Source organism: Protomyctophum parallelum (assembly GCF_964188405.1).
Source record: "Protomyctophum parallelum genome assembly, chromosome: 9".
Taxonomy (NCBI): Eukaryota; Metazoa; Chordata; class Actinopteri; order Myctophiformes; family Myctophidae; genus Protomyctophum; species Protomyctophum parallelum.
Window position 1 is genome coordinate 41,009,505 of NC_139706.1, and position 15,124 is coordinate 41,024,628.

The 15,124-nt window shown below is 43.0% G+C and overlaps 1 protein-coding gene across 1 annotated transcript; it reads left to right on the forward strand.

Moving 5' to 3' along the window:
* Window positions 1-2,539: 2,539 nt before the first annotated feature.
* Window positions 2,540-14,422, forward strand: pgr (progesterone receptor). Its single transcript, XM_083772623.1, has 9 exons — window positions 2,540-3,308; window positions 4,515-4,834; window positions 5,442-5,548; window positions 7,174-7,290; window positions 7,875-8,237; window positions 8,554-8,698; window positions 9,158-9,288; window positions 10,278-10,435; window positions 13,083-14,422. The coding sequence occupies exons 1-9, from the start codon at window positions 2,706-2,708 to the stop codon at window positions 13,257-13,259; spliced, it is 2,121 nt and encodes a 706-aa protein (XP_083628749.1). The 5' UTR covers window positions 2,540-2,705; the 3' UTR covers window positions 13,260-14,422.
* Window positions 14,423-15,124: the final 702 nt, after the last annotated feature.

Consider the following 15,124-nt stretch of genomic DNA (forward strand, 5'->3'; position numbering starts at 1 on the left):
AAAAATAATAATCTGCATAATGTGCAGGAAACAGGGTAGAAGAGGAAAGTTACTGTAGTGCAGCTTTAAGTATCACAATTCTACAACTGTCTAGGAAGAGAGAACCCTAAGACCTGAATAGCCATTCTTATAAATTCTCATTACCTCCTAACTGGTGAAATTATAGTGAAATTATTATAACCACTTTCACCTAGGCTGCCGAGCCAGCTGGACGGCATGCGGCGGGTTCGACTCCCGAGCACGACGGCCTTTGCCGTCACTCCCCATCTCTCACCCCTTTTCCTGTCTGTCTACTGTTCCCTATCAATAAAGGCAAAAAGTAAAAAACAAATCTTTAAAAAAAAGACCCCTAGTGGGAATACGCAGACCTTTTGTTTTTATTTTTGCAACGACAGAACTAGACAAGACGAAAGGACATTTGTAACCACTGACCTCTTATGAACTCAACATATACAGATTAGATCGACCACTTGGGAGAACCGCAGGTCTGGCTCTTAACAGAAGAATGCCGATATGAATACACGTGTTGTCATTTAAAGATATGATGTACTCTGATAAAGGATAATGAGACGCTATGGCCCTAATGACGCAGAAGATAGAACCAAGGCCTGTGACCACAATGTCTTAGCATACGCATCATCACGATTCATGATGTGTGTGTGTGTATGTGTGTGTGTGTGTGTGTGTGTGTCTCACCAGTAGATTCTCATTGTTTTGGACCAGGGCTCGATGGTGGAGGTGTCTTGCAGACGATGAGGATGAAGAGGAATCCCAACAAGATATAGCCTAGGTTGCTGAGGAGTGAGGACGTTGTTGAATGTCCTTTAAAGAACAGGAGAGATGAGTGATGCTATTTCAGACAGCCATGCAGAAAGTTATCCAACACACACACAATTCATGTTATTGCATTTAGTTAGGCAAATTTGGGGGGAATGTTTTGCCTTTCATAATTATGATTATCTTTGTTCATTGAATTCACATCGATTGAATTCTCCAAACTCTGACCTAATTATAAGGGCATGCACAGTGGGCAGAGTGCATGCACCTACACGTGATGGCTTGTTAGATGCAGTTATATCTCTGATCTGTTAAATGAAATCAAGATCACTGAGGTCAGCTGACCAATTTCTGCTTGTCGTCCCTAAGGCATGATACTGATAATGATACTTACCAGATAGCCTACTGACCATAATACTGACATCATGATAATTTGTAGAGAAAAGGCCTTGTGCACACCTACAAGGACAGGTGCGTAGGAGCCGGCAACCAAATGCGAATCATGAGAAGAAAAGGGTCCCGCACACTGTCTTCACTTATAGAGCAGCAGTTTTATTCAGAGTGACAACGTTTCGCTCTAAACGTCCTTCAGATACTTGATGATGGTCGTTTAGACCGAAGCGTTGTCACTCTGAATAAAACTGCTGCTCTATAAGTGAAGACAGTGTGAGGGACCCTTTTCTTCTCACTGACATCTAATGTAATCCTGGGCGCTACACTCTGCCAACCTGGGGAGAGCAACCGACTGACCAAAATCCTAATGCTTTCTTCTATGCATGAGGAGTCCAAGCCTGACAGGGGGGTTGGACATAGCGCATCGTTAATCCAACCAGTTGCACTCACAAGCAAGCATGCACACATGCTCGCTGCGCTCGCACACACACCTTTGCCATTATGTCATGTGTCTTTTTTCACACCAAATGTTAAAGCACATGTCATTGTCTGCCAACGTAAGAATGAAAAAAAAACTGAAGTTATAATAATTAGATTAACATTCTTTCTCATAATATATTAATGTGTGCAGCATTCTGTGATGTAAAGTAACTAAGTAGGCCTACTCAACTCTATAGCCTGCATACAGTATTTTGAGGCATATTTTACTTAGCATATTTCCAATTTTCGGTATATAGCCTGATACCTTACTAGCCTACTCCACTATATGTCAGAGACAAATATTGTATGCTAATTTGACAGACTCCATTAAATCATTTGAAAACTTAAGTTAGCCTTGAACTAGTTATTAAATAGCCTATAGATTTTCATTATTATTATGCAAAAAGTAACTGTCTAACAGACCTAAAGTATCTATACTTTGGCTTTTTGAAAATAATATAATATAATAATATAGGCAAACTACAAGCTTGCGGTTATGAGCTTGTAGATCGGCTATATTTTCAAACGACTTTCACATTCTGAAAACTTTTTTTTCCAGAATATACTGTAGGCCTATAGGACGTTCTGCAATCACTAAGTGTTTTTATTTTTGGTAGGCCTATACTTTGTATAGTTTGATGGCGCTAATAGGCTACTTCTTATATAGCCTACTACTGTACTTTTCATCATGGTACATTTTGAATATCAGGACTTGTATACACTTAAAGAGTATGATACTTGGAGGCGGGTGGCAATTGCGAGCCAACTTTGCCAGCAGGCCAACCGCAGCTAGCCTAGCACACAGATAGGTGGAGACTGTGGTCTGTGTCATCATGGCTATATAGATTTGGAGAGATAATCGAAGGGTTCTGGTCTTACCGTCTTTATAGCGAGATGAACGACAGAAGTCAGTCAGTCAGTCATTCGGGGAGGAGGAGGATTTCTTGAACATATCACCTATATAGACAGTCATCACCCATCAGGTTGCACGTGCCAGCCACCCTCTGCATGTTTCTCGGATTCCAGATAGAATTCAAACAAAAATAAACAGTAGAATGGACACCACTACGACCACTTCGATGGAAAATCCCACCAGTAAAAGAGCGAGCCACTTGACTGCAGCCGGGTACAGCCACGCAAGTCTACCGAGCAACGCTAACTGCGCGCCCGGAGAATCCGTGCGTAATTTCGGAACAGCTGGAACTTTGAGTCTCGGGCCGGCGACGAGTTCCAACAGCAGCAGCAACAACAACGCCATTTACAACGACTTTGACATCAGCAGCATTCTAGTTAAGCCTAAACCTTATTATGATCTCGCCGACGATTTTCTGATGGCGGACGGCGCGCAGTGGACGGACGGCGGCGACAAGATGCCCGTCAGACCGAAGGACGCACCGGCGGAAAGTTTACTGAATTTACCGAGATCAACTTTAAGGCTGTCCTCCCCCGACAACGGACAGACGTTCATGCGGGGAGTTGAAAAGGAGATGTCGGCACCCTTAGCTTTGCCATCGGACAGAACGTCTCGTTTTGACCTCTCCATGTCCCCACAGTCTAGTTTCGGGGTTGATTCTTACCCTCCATCCGTGGATCATTCACCCATCTCTCTGGCAGAGCTCAACCACCCAGAACGTCTGACACTGGCATCGGCGGCGCAGGTTTCTTAATATCTTTAATAGTGTTTTGTTGTTTTTGAATTCTTCTCTAAAGCGGTTTTTTCTAGTTTGCAATATTTTGATCATTAGTTTTAAAGGCTTATATAGTTTGAGTTGAGTAATTATTAACACACAATTTAATTGTGTGTTTTGTTTTTATTGTGGGGTAGGCCTATAGGCTACGTAGCTTGGGTCCAAAGTGCAATAGGCTATAGGTTTTGTCATTATTTAATATGTTTGACAAAGATAGACATTTTCTCTATATGATAGAGATATACTACACTATATATAGTGTTTACTATTTAGATATGTGATATTCAGGAGTCGGACCCCACCCTATAAACCCACTCTTCAAACTATTTCAACCTCAACAAACAACATTAGACTCATTTAAAACACACAACCCTGGTTGTGTGTTTGATATTGGTGACTGATATTGTCCTGAAGGGGCCATGTTCTTTTCACTTACTTCTTTCATTTATTGTATTGATGTGTTTATTTAGTAGAATGGCAAGAACCAAGGATGTGTTTCCAATGTGTTTAACATGCAGGTTAGTTTGAAGTATGAAAATGGTTAGTTTGGAATATGACTTCAAAATTAATCACATTTCTAAATATTGAATCAAGCACCTTAAAAACTGTCTGACATGACACAAACGCCAGAGTAGACTGACTGGCTGACTGTTGATTTTGACAGCACATTTTGATTTAGTTGTAGTCTTTTGAATATTTAATTTAGTCATCTGAAATGTTTTAGTTTTAGTTGATTAAATAGCATAAAAGTATATTTGACTAAATGTACAGTTGATTTAGTCAACTAAAATGTATTTTGGTGGGCCATGATGGCGTCATAATGAATGATTTATAAACAGCTCTGTGGTGAAAATAGCAGATCTGTTTGCCAGCTGGTATCTGCTATTTTCACGTTGTAAGTCTTGTGACACACCTGCACAGTGCACACAACCAATCATAACATTACTTGTCTTTTTAGTTCTACTGGATCTCTTCTCTACTAGTCCCTCCCTAATATTTTAGTCTAGATTTTATTAGTTAACGACATTTTCAGTATTTCATCATAGTTTTTATTTTGTTTTTGTCAATGTTTAAACAAAGGTAGTCAACGAACATTCTTCGTCATATAGTTTTAGTCGACAGAAGTATCACTGCAGGCTGAAACACCCTTTTAACTATAACAATATAACCTTACAGGTGAGGGGCGCGGATTCCAGCTGCGACATAACGGGCAACGAGGCTGCCATCGTGCCGTTCAGTGCACACACACACGCACTGCAACAACAAAAACTACAGCAACAGCAGCAACAAATGCTGATGATGATGGTGTACAAAAACAACAGCCCGTGGCCCCTGCAGTCCTCCTCTCCCTCGGAGCTTCAGCTGCGGTGCCAGTCGGGCACCGGGGGCGGTGTGCCCATCGAGAACCCCTGTTCTTACGCCGCCTCCTACGATGTGAATCAAACCTCTGCCATCATGGCACAGAGGAAGGCCGCGGCTGGCGCCACATACCCCAGGTAGGGCTACACCGGCAGTTCCTGAACTTTTTCGTGCCAAGGAGCAAGGACCCCCCACAAAATTCATGCAGTATTTGGCCTCTGAAAATGTTTTGTGCCAGGGACCCCATTTGAAAATGTTTTGTGCCAGGAACCCGGCCTCTTAGCTTAAAAAAACACAATTATTATCGAAAGAAACACTTGAAGTGACGTGCTGTGAGCTTGTATATCTACTATTTTTGAATAGCCATATAAAATATGGATAAAGGAGTTAAAACTATCATGATGCATTAACAAATCCCAAGGACCCCTTGGGGACCCCCTGGAACCCCCCCAAGGACCCCTTGGGGACCCCCTGGAACCCCCCCAAGGACCCCTTGGGGGTCCCCAGCACTGCATTAGGCCACGGATAACGGCATTTGATAAGATTTTAATTAAGACCCCACAAACCACAATGAGAACCAGGCTAAACGAGGCATTGATGTTAAAGCATTAAAAGTACAGTTCATTTAACACTCATTTAACGCTCATTTTATGCTAAACGCACTGCATTTAATTCTAAACTCTTCAAATGGCAAAACAATATTGGAGATTTCTATTTTGTGAGCCCGTCTTCTTTCTTTTTTAGCACGAGTCAGAGACTCTGCGTGATCTGCGGAGACGAGGCGTCGGGCTGTCACTACGGAGTCATAACCTGCGGCAGCTGCAAGGTGTTTTTTAAACGAGCAGTGGAAGGTAAGAATTGCATTACAATTGCAATTTACAATTTGGTCATTTAGCAGACGCTCTTAGTGCAGAGCGACTTATAGTAAGCAAGCAAGAACTAAAACATGGTAATACATCAAATACATAAAAATAGTCATCATGAATCATACATAAGCTAAGAACGTAACAGTGGAATACGGTATCTATCTATTACATAAGTTGAACATATGTTGCATAATTATGCTTGTAAGGTCGTTGAAGTGAGGCTATAGGGCAAGTGCCCTAGCATTGTTTCACAGACAGCTTTAGACGTGTTTGACAGAACTTTGTCAATGAGCATTTTCAGAAATGTAACCGCTTAAACCCTCAGCCCCCCCCCCACCCCCTACTACTGCCACTACTACGGCTACTCCTCAGGATAGGCATGCTGGGGTTCGAGTCCCTTTACTCAGCTGAATGTCTCTCCCCATCTCTCTCCCCGTTTGCCTCATCTGCAGAGGCTATGCGTGTGACATCATCGTACGTCCAGAAGTTTTGCAGGAACGCCTAAACGCCTATCGCCTAGTGGCAAAACACCTACTTTCTGACCTTGACAGCCCATTCATCCAAACGTCGTCATATCTGATTGTATTAAACAACGTTAAACTCACCAACAGGCGTGTTTGGTGGAAAAGTGATTAATGTGCATTCTCTCAATTCTAACTTTTTGTGGTTTTATGTAAATTAATACCGTAGGTACTTGATCATACTAGAGTGTCACACAAAAGTAGCAGATTCCCAAGCTCAAAACGAGGCACAGTGACACATTTTGAGCTTGTAGATCTGCTACCTACCGTATGCTAGTTTTAATTTGAATCAGGAAAAGTAACAGTTTTGGACGTATGAGCCTGAGGTTTCCACCCGACAGAGACGATATTTTCTCTGAAAATCACTGAAATGTTATTTGTTTAAGAAAATGTAACTGATTTGAACACGCAACGACTAAGATGCCTTTGGTATATAGTTATGCTTATCTTATCTAATTGAAGACTGCCCTGTGGCGCCGTTGAGTTTATTATCACGTTATTATGTGTTCGGCGTGTTCTTCACTTCTGACATTTTTATCTCACACTGGCACAGTCAGATACGAGCCACTGTGATTCATCGTGGCCATGTCACTCTGTCCTCACATCCTTTGCTTTCCACCTCCTTTTCAGGTTTCACATTTTAAAGTTTCACCACAAAACTCCCGGCCTCATTTGAAGGCTATACTCCCACACAAACCACCTTTTATGAAGAAATTGAAAAAGCAGGGGTTGTGCTGACCCCCCTCCCCCCTGTTTTATCTGAAACAGAATATTAACTATAGTAGTAGTCATAGATGTGGATTTCATCAAGTTTGAGTATGCTGTGCTCTTTTTCAGCAACACCCCCGTTTCTATCACTCTCTCACACACACACACACACACACACACACACACACACACACACACACACACACACACACACACACACACACACACACACACACACACACACACACACACGGAAGTAGCAGATTTACAAACTCTAAATACAGCATAAAACGGTACATTTGAGCTTGCAGATCTGCTACTTTTGCATATGAGGTTTCCACCCGACAGAGACCCTTATATTGTGCCCTTTGTACTGGACAGGTCCTCACAACTACCTTTGCGCTGGTCGGAATGACTGCATCGTGGATAAAATCCGGAGGAAGAATTGCCCCTCGTGTCGTCTGAGGAACTGCTACTTGGCTGGGATGAAACTCGGAGGTAGGAGGATTGTAGGTTTAAATCACAGTTTGCGGGGGAGGGGGGGGGAGAAAAGAAAACTCCAGCCGAAACGTTGTGATTTGCCATTAAAGCTTTTAAAGCTTTTATCTTTTTTTAACTAACTAACCCTAACCCATGAGTTGTTTTTCCTAAAATACAAATACAAAAATGTAAGTGATATGTTTTGGTAAAAACACAAACGTTTTTTGTTAAATGGTTAAAGCACTGGTCTCTATACTGCCTCCCCTGGCCAGCTGGGGTGCCTGATGGGAAAAAAAAGAAAACAAGGTTAAAGCACCGTATTAGTAACCATTGCTACAGAGTGTTTGTTCAGTAACAAGGGGTTTCCCTGTCTGTCCAGCTCTTTAATAAACTATCAGGAGAAAGCACCCATTAGTGGCAACTAATTTTCTAGTGTTCATGTTTCAATTTTGTCTGCTCATTTCTTTGCGTCATCACTTACAAATTGAGTACTATCAGAGCATAAAGCAATTTAACACAAATTTTAACCAAAACAATATCACTTACCCTGCCTTCAAGTCGGTTAATGGTCCTAACCCCACTCCCCCCTCCCATCTACGCAGGCAGAAAGATGAAGCGCGTGGGGGCGCGGACGGCCTCGGGTTTCAGGCCTCCCTCCTCGGCCCTGATGTTCCAGGGCCACCACCAGTGGGCCGCCATGTCTGGTCACGGCCACCTCGACGGCCATCAGCATCAGACCACCCTGAGCTGCGCCCTGCCCGGCCCGCCCGTGGTCAGCGTCACAGAGCTGCAGCTACACCCGCAGATCATCTCCCTGCTGGAGGACATCGAGCCCGACACGGTGCTCTCCGACTACGACAGCGGTGGCCAGGCGGACGTTGTGTCCAACATGCTGCTCACCTGCCTCAACCGGCTGTGCGAGAGGCAGCTGGTGTGGATCGTCAGGTGGTCCAAATCTCTGCCAGGTAAGTACCGGTACGCCTCGCCGAGCCATGAGGCCTATATAGGGCAGGTGCCTACTGTAAACAAAAATAATTGTAGCAGAACTGCAAGCTTGAAACGGGGTGCAAAGCTACACGTTTCGAGCTTGTTGATCTGCTACATTTGCCGTTTGGGGATTTGAATTCTGAAGTAACGCCATGGAAAACCTGAAAGCTAAATGTTGTTGGACTTGTCTGTGATGTGATTGTGGTGTACCGTGACATGAAGCGTAAAAGGAATGAACATTCCTTATCCCTTATCTTAAGGAAGTACTGTACTTGTTTTTCTTTTTCTCAAAAGGATTTCGCAACCTGCACATCGACGACCAGATGACGCTCATCCAGTACTCGTGGATGCACCTGATGGTGTTTGCTCTGGGCTGGCGCTCCTTCCAGAACGTTACCAGTGAATACTTGTACTTTGCACCGGACCTGGTGCTCAGTCAGTAAGTGACTTAATTGCAGCTCAGTCGAGTACTGTATGAAATTACGAATTATTGTATTACTGTATTTAAAAGGAGTAGTTCACCCATAAAATGACTTATTTTCTATCAATTACACACCCCACGAAGCCTTGAATTCATGGAGATTTGTTCCTTTAATAGACAGTAATGTGATGAATGTGGAAAAAACGAAATGATTGATTACCAACAAGAATCTATATGATGGAAGGCCAAGGGTGAGCCAGACAATAGCAGCCAGCTAGGAGAATGAGATTAGCCAGACACTGACAATGACACCAAGAGCTACCAACAGCACTACTGGTCACGAGGACATCCCACATTAACATACGTGGAGCAGGAGCGCAAAGCACCAATGACTGGAAGCAACGATGGAGGGCTCGTCTGAGGACGACCTAGAGATATGATCCTCTGATCATCATGTTTTATGTTTGTCCTAATTAGGGAACAGATGAAGAGATCTCCCATCCATGACCTGTGTGTTGCCATGCAGCTAGTCCCTCAGGAGTTTCGGAAACTTCAAGTGACCCGCGAGGAGTTCCTCTGCATGAAGGTCATCATTCTACTGACCACAGGTACTGACCGGACCCAAACACATGCAGCAACCCACAGTCATACACCAGTGGTTCTAAAAATGTGGGTCGACTCGACGCATACCTCAAGTGAAGTTCCCAGATGATTTGCTTATGTCTCTAAAGAGACCATCATGACATCAAGGTCCCATGCAGATATCAATGAAGCAACTGTACACCATGTTTACCGCTATCATTGTTTGTGAGCAATATATTCTGAAGTCACTTGGCTGTGGTTAGGATACCCAACACAATACAGTCAACAGTGATAACTACACTCCAATGACCTCTCTCTCTCTCTCTCTCTCTCTCTCTCTCTCTCTCTCTCTCTCTCTATGCTAACCCTAACCTCACAGAAATGGGCTATATGCACACAGAATAACTTCCTACTTCCGGCTCGCTTCCCTACTTCCTTCACAGGTCTTACCGATGATACTAATTAAGGCTCTGTTCCATTTAGTGTGCACTGTGCAAGTGTGCAGTGGTTCTAAAACGTTTTAATTTCAATGAACCCCATAACTCAGAGAGAGTGTGTACAGATGGAACCAAATGGACCGTGGAGGGGCACTCTTGTCATCGCACATCATGGCATAACATGTCTATTTGCTCAGACACCAACGTAAAATTCTCCATTCATTGTCAATGGGAATTTAATGTTTGTGTAGGACGAAAATCTACACCAATAGCTGAATATAGGAGGGGCGAGCGCCCCTCAAAAATCACACTTGTGATCATACATCATCATCACATTCCGGCTAATCACATTTGGCGCCTTCACTTTTCTGTCCTCACTTTTTATGCTCAATTCTGTGGTACACACAGACACAGAAAGCTGGCAGCCAATCAAATCATTGCTATGGGGTGCACACAAACACTGATAGAGACCACAAAGTCACCCACACATAAGCATCGATTAGAGACAGACTCCAGATCCATAGGATAATCACATGAAGGAAATCATGGATAGTTTCAGCCTATCTTGTTTCCTGCAGTACCTCTGGAGGGACTGAAGAGCCAGTCAGCGTTTGAGGACATGAGGCAGAACTACATCCGGGAGCTGTACAAGACCATCTACATGAAGGAGAATGGTGCCGCCGCCAGCTCCCAGCGCTTCTACCACCTGACGAAACTCATGGACGCCATGCACGAGGTATCTATACTACCACGGGCTCTGCCTGAACTTTTTATTCTCGCTCTTTTTCAAATCACAAAACAAAACAAACAACAAACACAAACATGAGACATACAAATCACAGTGTGATTAAAGGGACATTTCACTGCTGGAAGAACATTATGTCACAGTCAATCAAACACTTAATAGCATTTGTAGTAGAAGTTGAAATTTTCACCCTATGGCCAGAAAAATAATAAAGTCTGTGTTTGACTAGGGTGCCCGTAATGCTTTAGTGGAGAGGGGAGAGGCTGCATGTGACTTTGTAGTCCAGGAAGGGAGACCACATTTTCATCACAGGTTCTTTTTGGTCATAATCCGGGTCATAAAACCATGAGCCAGAGAATCTGGTCTAGGAGTGGACCTTGAATTTTCGTGCAGAGGTGCCTCGCTCCAAATTTGGTGACATCAGTTTTCTACCAGGGCGGGATGGGGAGGAGAGGGGCAGAGGCTGGCGCACAGATCGGTGAACCAATAGGATCCACCGGCTGTTTTCTCCGGCACATTTGAACCCGCCCCTCTAGGCCAGAAATCCAGCTAGGGCAGGCTAACTTTTATTTGACTAAATATCATAAGATGTTGTCTGCAACATTTTATTTTGGCGGGTCACGATGGCGTCTTAATGCCTGATTTTACACTTGGTTGCATGATGAAAATGGCAGATCTACAATCGCTTGGGTGTTGCGCTCTGAAAATAGCAGATCTACAAGCTTGCACTGTGACATGTTGTGAGCTTGTAGGTCCGCTATTTTCAAAGTGCAACACCCGAGCAGAACAAAACATACAGTAAAATGAATTCTCATTTAGTTCTACTGGTTCTCTTTTACACTAGCCCCTTCCCTAACATTTTAGTTTATGTATGGACAAAATTGGCAATACATTTTAGTCTTAGTCATCATACCCAGACGTAGACGTGCTGCGGAGCGACAGCTTGGCTGACAACACTGCAGAGCTCAAGAACCTGATATTGGATAGGAATTTGTGGAGAGCAGCGATCCAGGAATCCCAAGTTGGTGTTGGCTAGACCTCACTATCGCAGCAACAAGTCATCATAGCATAGACAGTGAGTAAACTGTCAGGAAATGGGCAGAGAAATGGGGAGTGACACAGCAAAGGTCGTCGGGATTTAAACCCGCGACACACAGTAAAATTGCATTGCAGCCTAGGTGCTCGGTTCAGAACGATTTTGTTTGTTTTCACGGCGTAGCTCTGGAAGTTTTAACTTTACAATTTATAATGGAAGTCAATGGGGCTCTGACCGGGCTTGAGTCAAGTCATCCTTATGTGGATTTACCTGCCGTGTGTGTTTTAACCACCTCACCTCTCCGTAGAGTAGACCAGTGCCATTTGGCTGGGGACCTACTAGCACCCTCTCAAGGACCCGTTGGGGGTTCCCGAACCCTGCTTTGAGAACAACAGATTTTCCTTTTGCCATCTTGATCCATAAGGTCAACTAGACCTGCTCGGCATTTTTATGTCAGTGCGCAAGATAAGATTCGGCTTAATATGCCAAATCATCATGACATCACCACAAACTAAAATGTATTTCCGGGTAGATAGCGCTGGCAGCGTCACATTGGAGCAGTATAGAACGACGAGGGACCCAGAAGAGAATGCATTTTACCCATAGACGTTTCAAAAAGTATGTATTTATTTTAAAGACCTGTAGCCTCAAACAAAGCCAACTCGGATCGTGACAAATCATGACAACAAACACATTTTGGGCCGAACAAATAATTTGAAGAAAAAAGGGCAGGGTACAAACACTTTTTGTTGTTTTTCTTCTTTGTAATTATTTGTTCGGCCCAAAATATTGTGTTAATTGTCACGATCCGAGTTGGCTTTGTCTGAGGCTCACAGATCTTTAAATAAATACTTTTTTAAATGTCTATGGGAAAAACATATGTGAATTTATTTTCTGGGCCGCTCGTCGTCATGAAAGGGGTCAGGACTGCGACGCTCAATTATTAATTAACTTATTTTTGGAAGAACACAGGACACTTAGCCTATGGTATTGTTATTGACCGTTATATTAGTTTGTTCTAAATATCCACAGGTTGACAAACCTTACCTGCTCACTTACAATCCTAGTTTACTGAGGTACTTTTACATGTAGCTTTCTCCCTCTCGCTTATTATAAGTCACTCTGGATAAGAGTCTGCTAAATGCCTAAATAGTAAACTAGACATACGGGGCTGTATTTTGCGTGTCTTAAGTACCAGGTCTTATTACCTAACTTGAGTAAACTAAAGACCTGGAGGCGTGATCAATGCTCTTTGGCCACTCAGAATAGCCAAATGGCATTGATCACGCCTCCAGGTCTTTAGTTTACTCAAGTTAGGTAATAAGACCTGGTACTTAAGACACGCAAAATACAGCCCACGGTAGCTAATGTTCTGACACTATTTATATATCCATAGACAGTCTATCCGGAAAATACAGCAATACATTCTGGTCAATTGTATCATGCAGTTCACTGGTATAACAGAAGCATCTGAATTCATCATGTTTCATCAAGCATTTACTCAGGGTTTTCCTCTCATTTGTCTCCAGTCTCTGGTCTAACAGTGCTGCCTTCAGCAGGGCATGGATGGGCCTTTGACTAATAACACCTTTATTCCTCCAGATTGTGAAGAAAATGAACCTCTACTGTTTGACCACCTTCATCCAGGCGGACGCCATGAAGGTAGAGTTTCCAGAGATGATGACGGAGGTGATCTCAACCCAGCTGCCCAAGGTCCTGGCAGGTATGGTGAAGCCCCTCCTGTTCCACGACAATGCCAACGTGGGCCGCATAGTGTAGTGTCTAGTGCGGATCAAACCTGTTCATTCTAAAGGACGTCCCATAACTCTGAGTGTGTACAGATATACTCTCAGAGTTATAGACCTACGAGGATCCAGTAGGAAGCCCACTCAAGGAGCCCCAGGACGCCACTTTGAGATCCACTGGCATGGACCCTTCATTGGGGCAGGCATTTTATTTAATGACTGGATCGTTCACTCCGACAATTACTGGATTATTCATTGCCACTTTCCGCATCAGCTTTCGACCGTTAACATTACTTTGTCCCTACTGTGTCGCTGTTTGACATTACTGTGATGAAATGGGAGGAGAGTTACTTGGACTTGAAGGATGCTGCATTCTTTCCAGAGTGGAGCGTCATCTTCTAAATCGTTCCTCGGATTGTTTGGATGTTGGATGATCTGGTGTTTCCGTTATGTATTCATTCCTGTGTTTAAAGGGGAATTTCTTCCTATCCGTTATGTTGATAATATGTATATTGACCAAAATAATAAACATATAGGGCGCTGGTCCTTTAAGAAAAGCGTAGGCGGGGTCTAACGTCAGCTCACGTAGAACAGGAAGAGTTGCAGCAACAACAATGCACGGACTAACATGTCATATCATCTAGAACAGACAAAAACGAGTCTGATCCACAAGGATGGTAAATCCGCTAATTCGGTATGGAACGCTTGGCATGTTTTTTTTTTGCTTTTTCTTTCAGTGACGAATGGATACGTGTCTTCATATACGGTAAGACAACAGCTTGTGCGAAACTCCCCTTTAAGTTGTTCTTCGTATGTCAATACAGCATCAATGGTATATAAGAACAAACTTTATAGCCAAAGTAAGATCTGCGCTAAAATTGTTGGTAGACCAGTTGAGGTTGTTCCTTTAAAGAAGCCCAGACCAAGAGCATGCTTAGACTGGCGAAGAGCATCTCCTCTGACCCCTTGCATGTTTTAAATGATGAATATCAACTGTTGCCCTCCATGAGGCGGTTCAGAGTCCCTACATTTAAGAAAAACAGACTAAAGAAAAACTCATTTGTACATCAGTCTTGTCTTGGTTCTAAACCAAAATCTATAATGTACGTCTATGTCTTGTCTGTTTCTTGAACGGTGACGTCATGGACGCAAAGCTAATTTCAGTGTAAGCTGACAATAAAGTTGTATAGTATCGTATCGTATCATATGTGACCTGCTTTTGTTCCTCACTGAGAAAGGCTTTTTTATTTTCTATTTAACCTTTGTAGAACTTACTGTATTAAAATAAAGGTGTGGGAAGCTGTCGTACCACGCTCTAGCACTTTTTAACTGTAGGAAGTAGTTATAGACAACATGCACTAAGGTAGTGGTTCTCAAAGTGGGGTACAGGGACACCCCAGGGGTCATTTGGTGGTGCGAGGGGATCCCTAGCTAATTTATAGCTGGTTACAGTTTGTTACGGGTCCATTTGGTCACGTCCACCCAGTTATGGGGGTCTGTGGCATACACATAGCAAACTAGGGGGTCCTTGAGATTTTAAACTTTGAGAACCACTGCACTAAGGTCCATCTGGGTAGAGAGAAAATACATAAAGTTAAATAGATTAGAAGACTTTGTAATGTTTTCTTTGTGAGGGATCCATCAACATTATGAGACGGCGTAATGGTGTATTAGCATTATTAGGAGATTAAGTGCTGTAACACAAGTATAAATATATCAATCTATTATTACGTGCCAATGTAATGTGTGCCAAAACATTAACAAACTGTTTTTATGTAGTTTTGATTTCTGAAACACTGCAAGTCAAGACAGTTATAATAAAGATATTTCAGGTTTTAAAGATACGTTTAATCTGTCATTTAAAATATACGTTTTTTCAGCGATTTTCTTAGTTTTAAG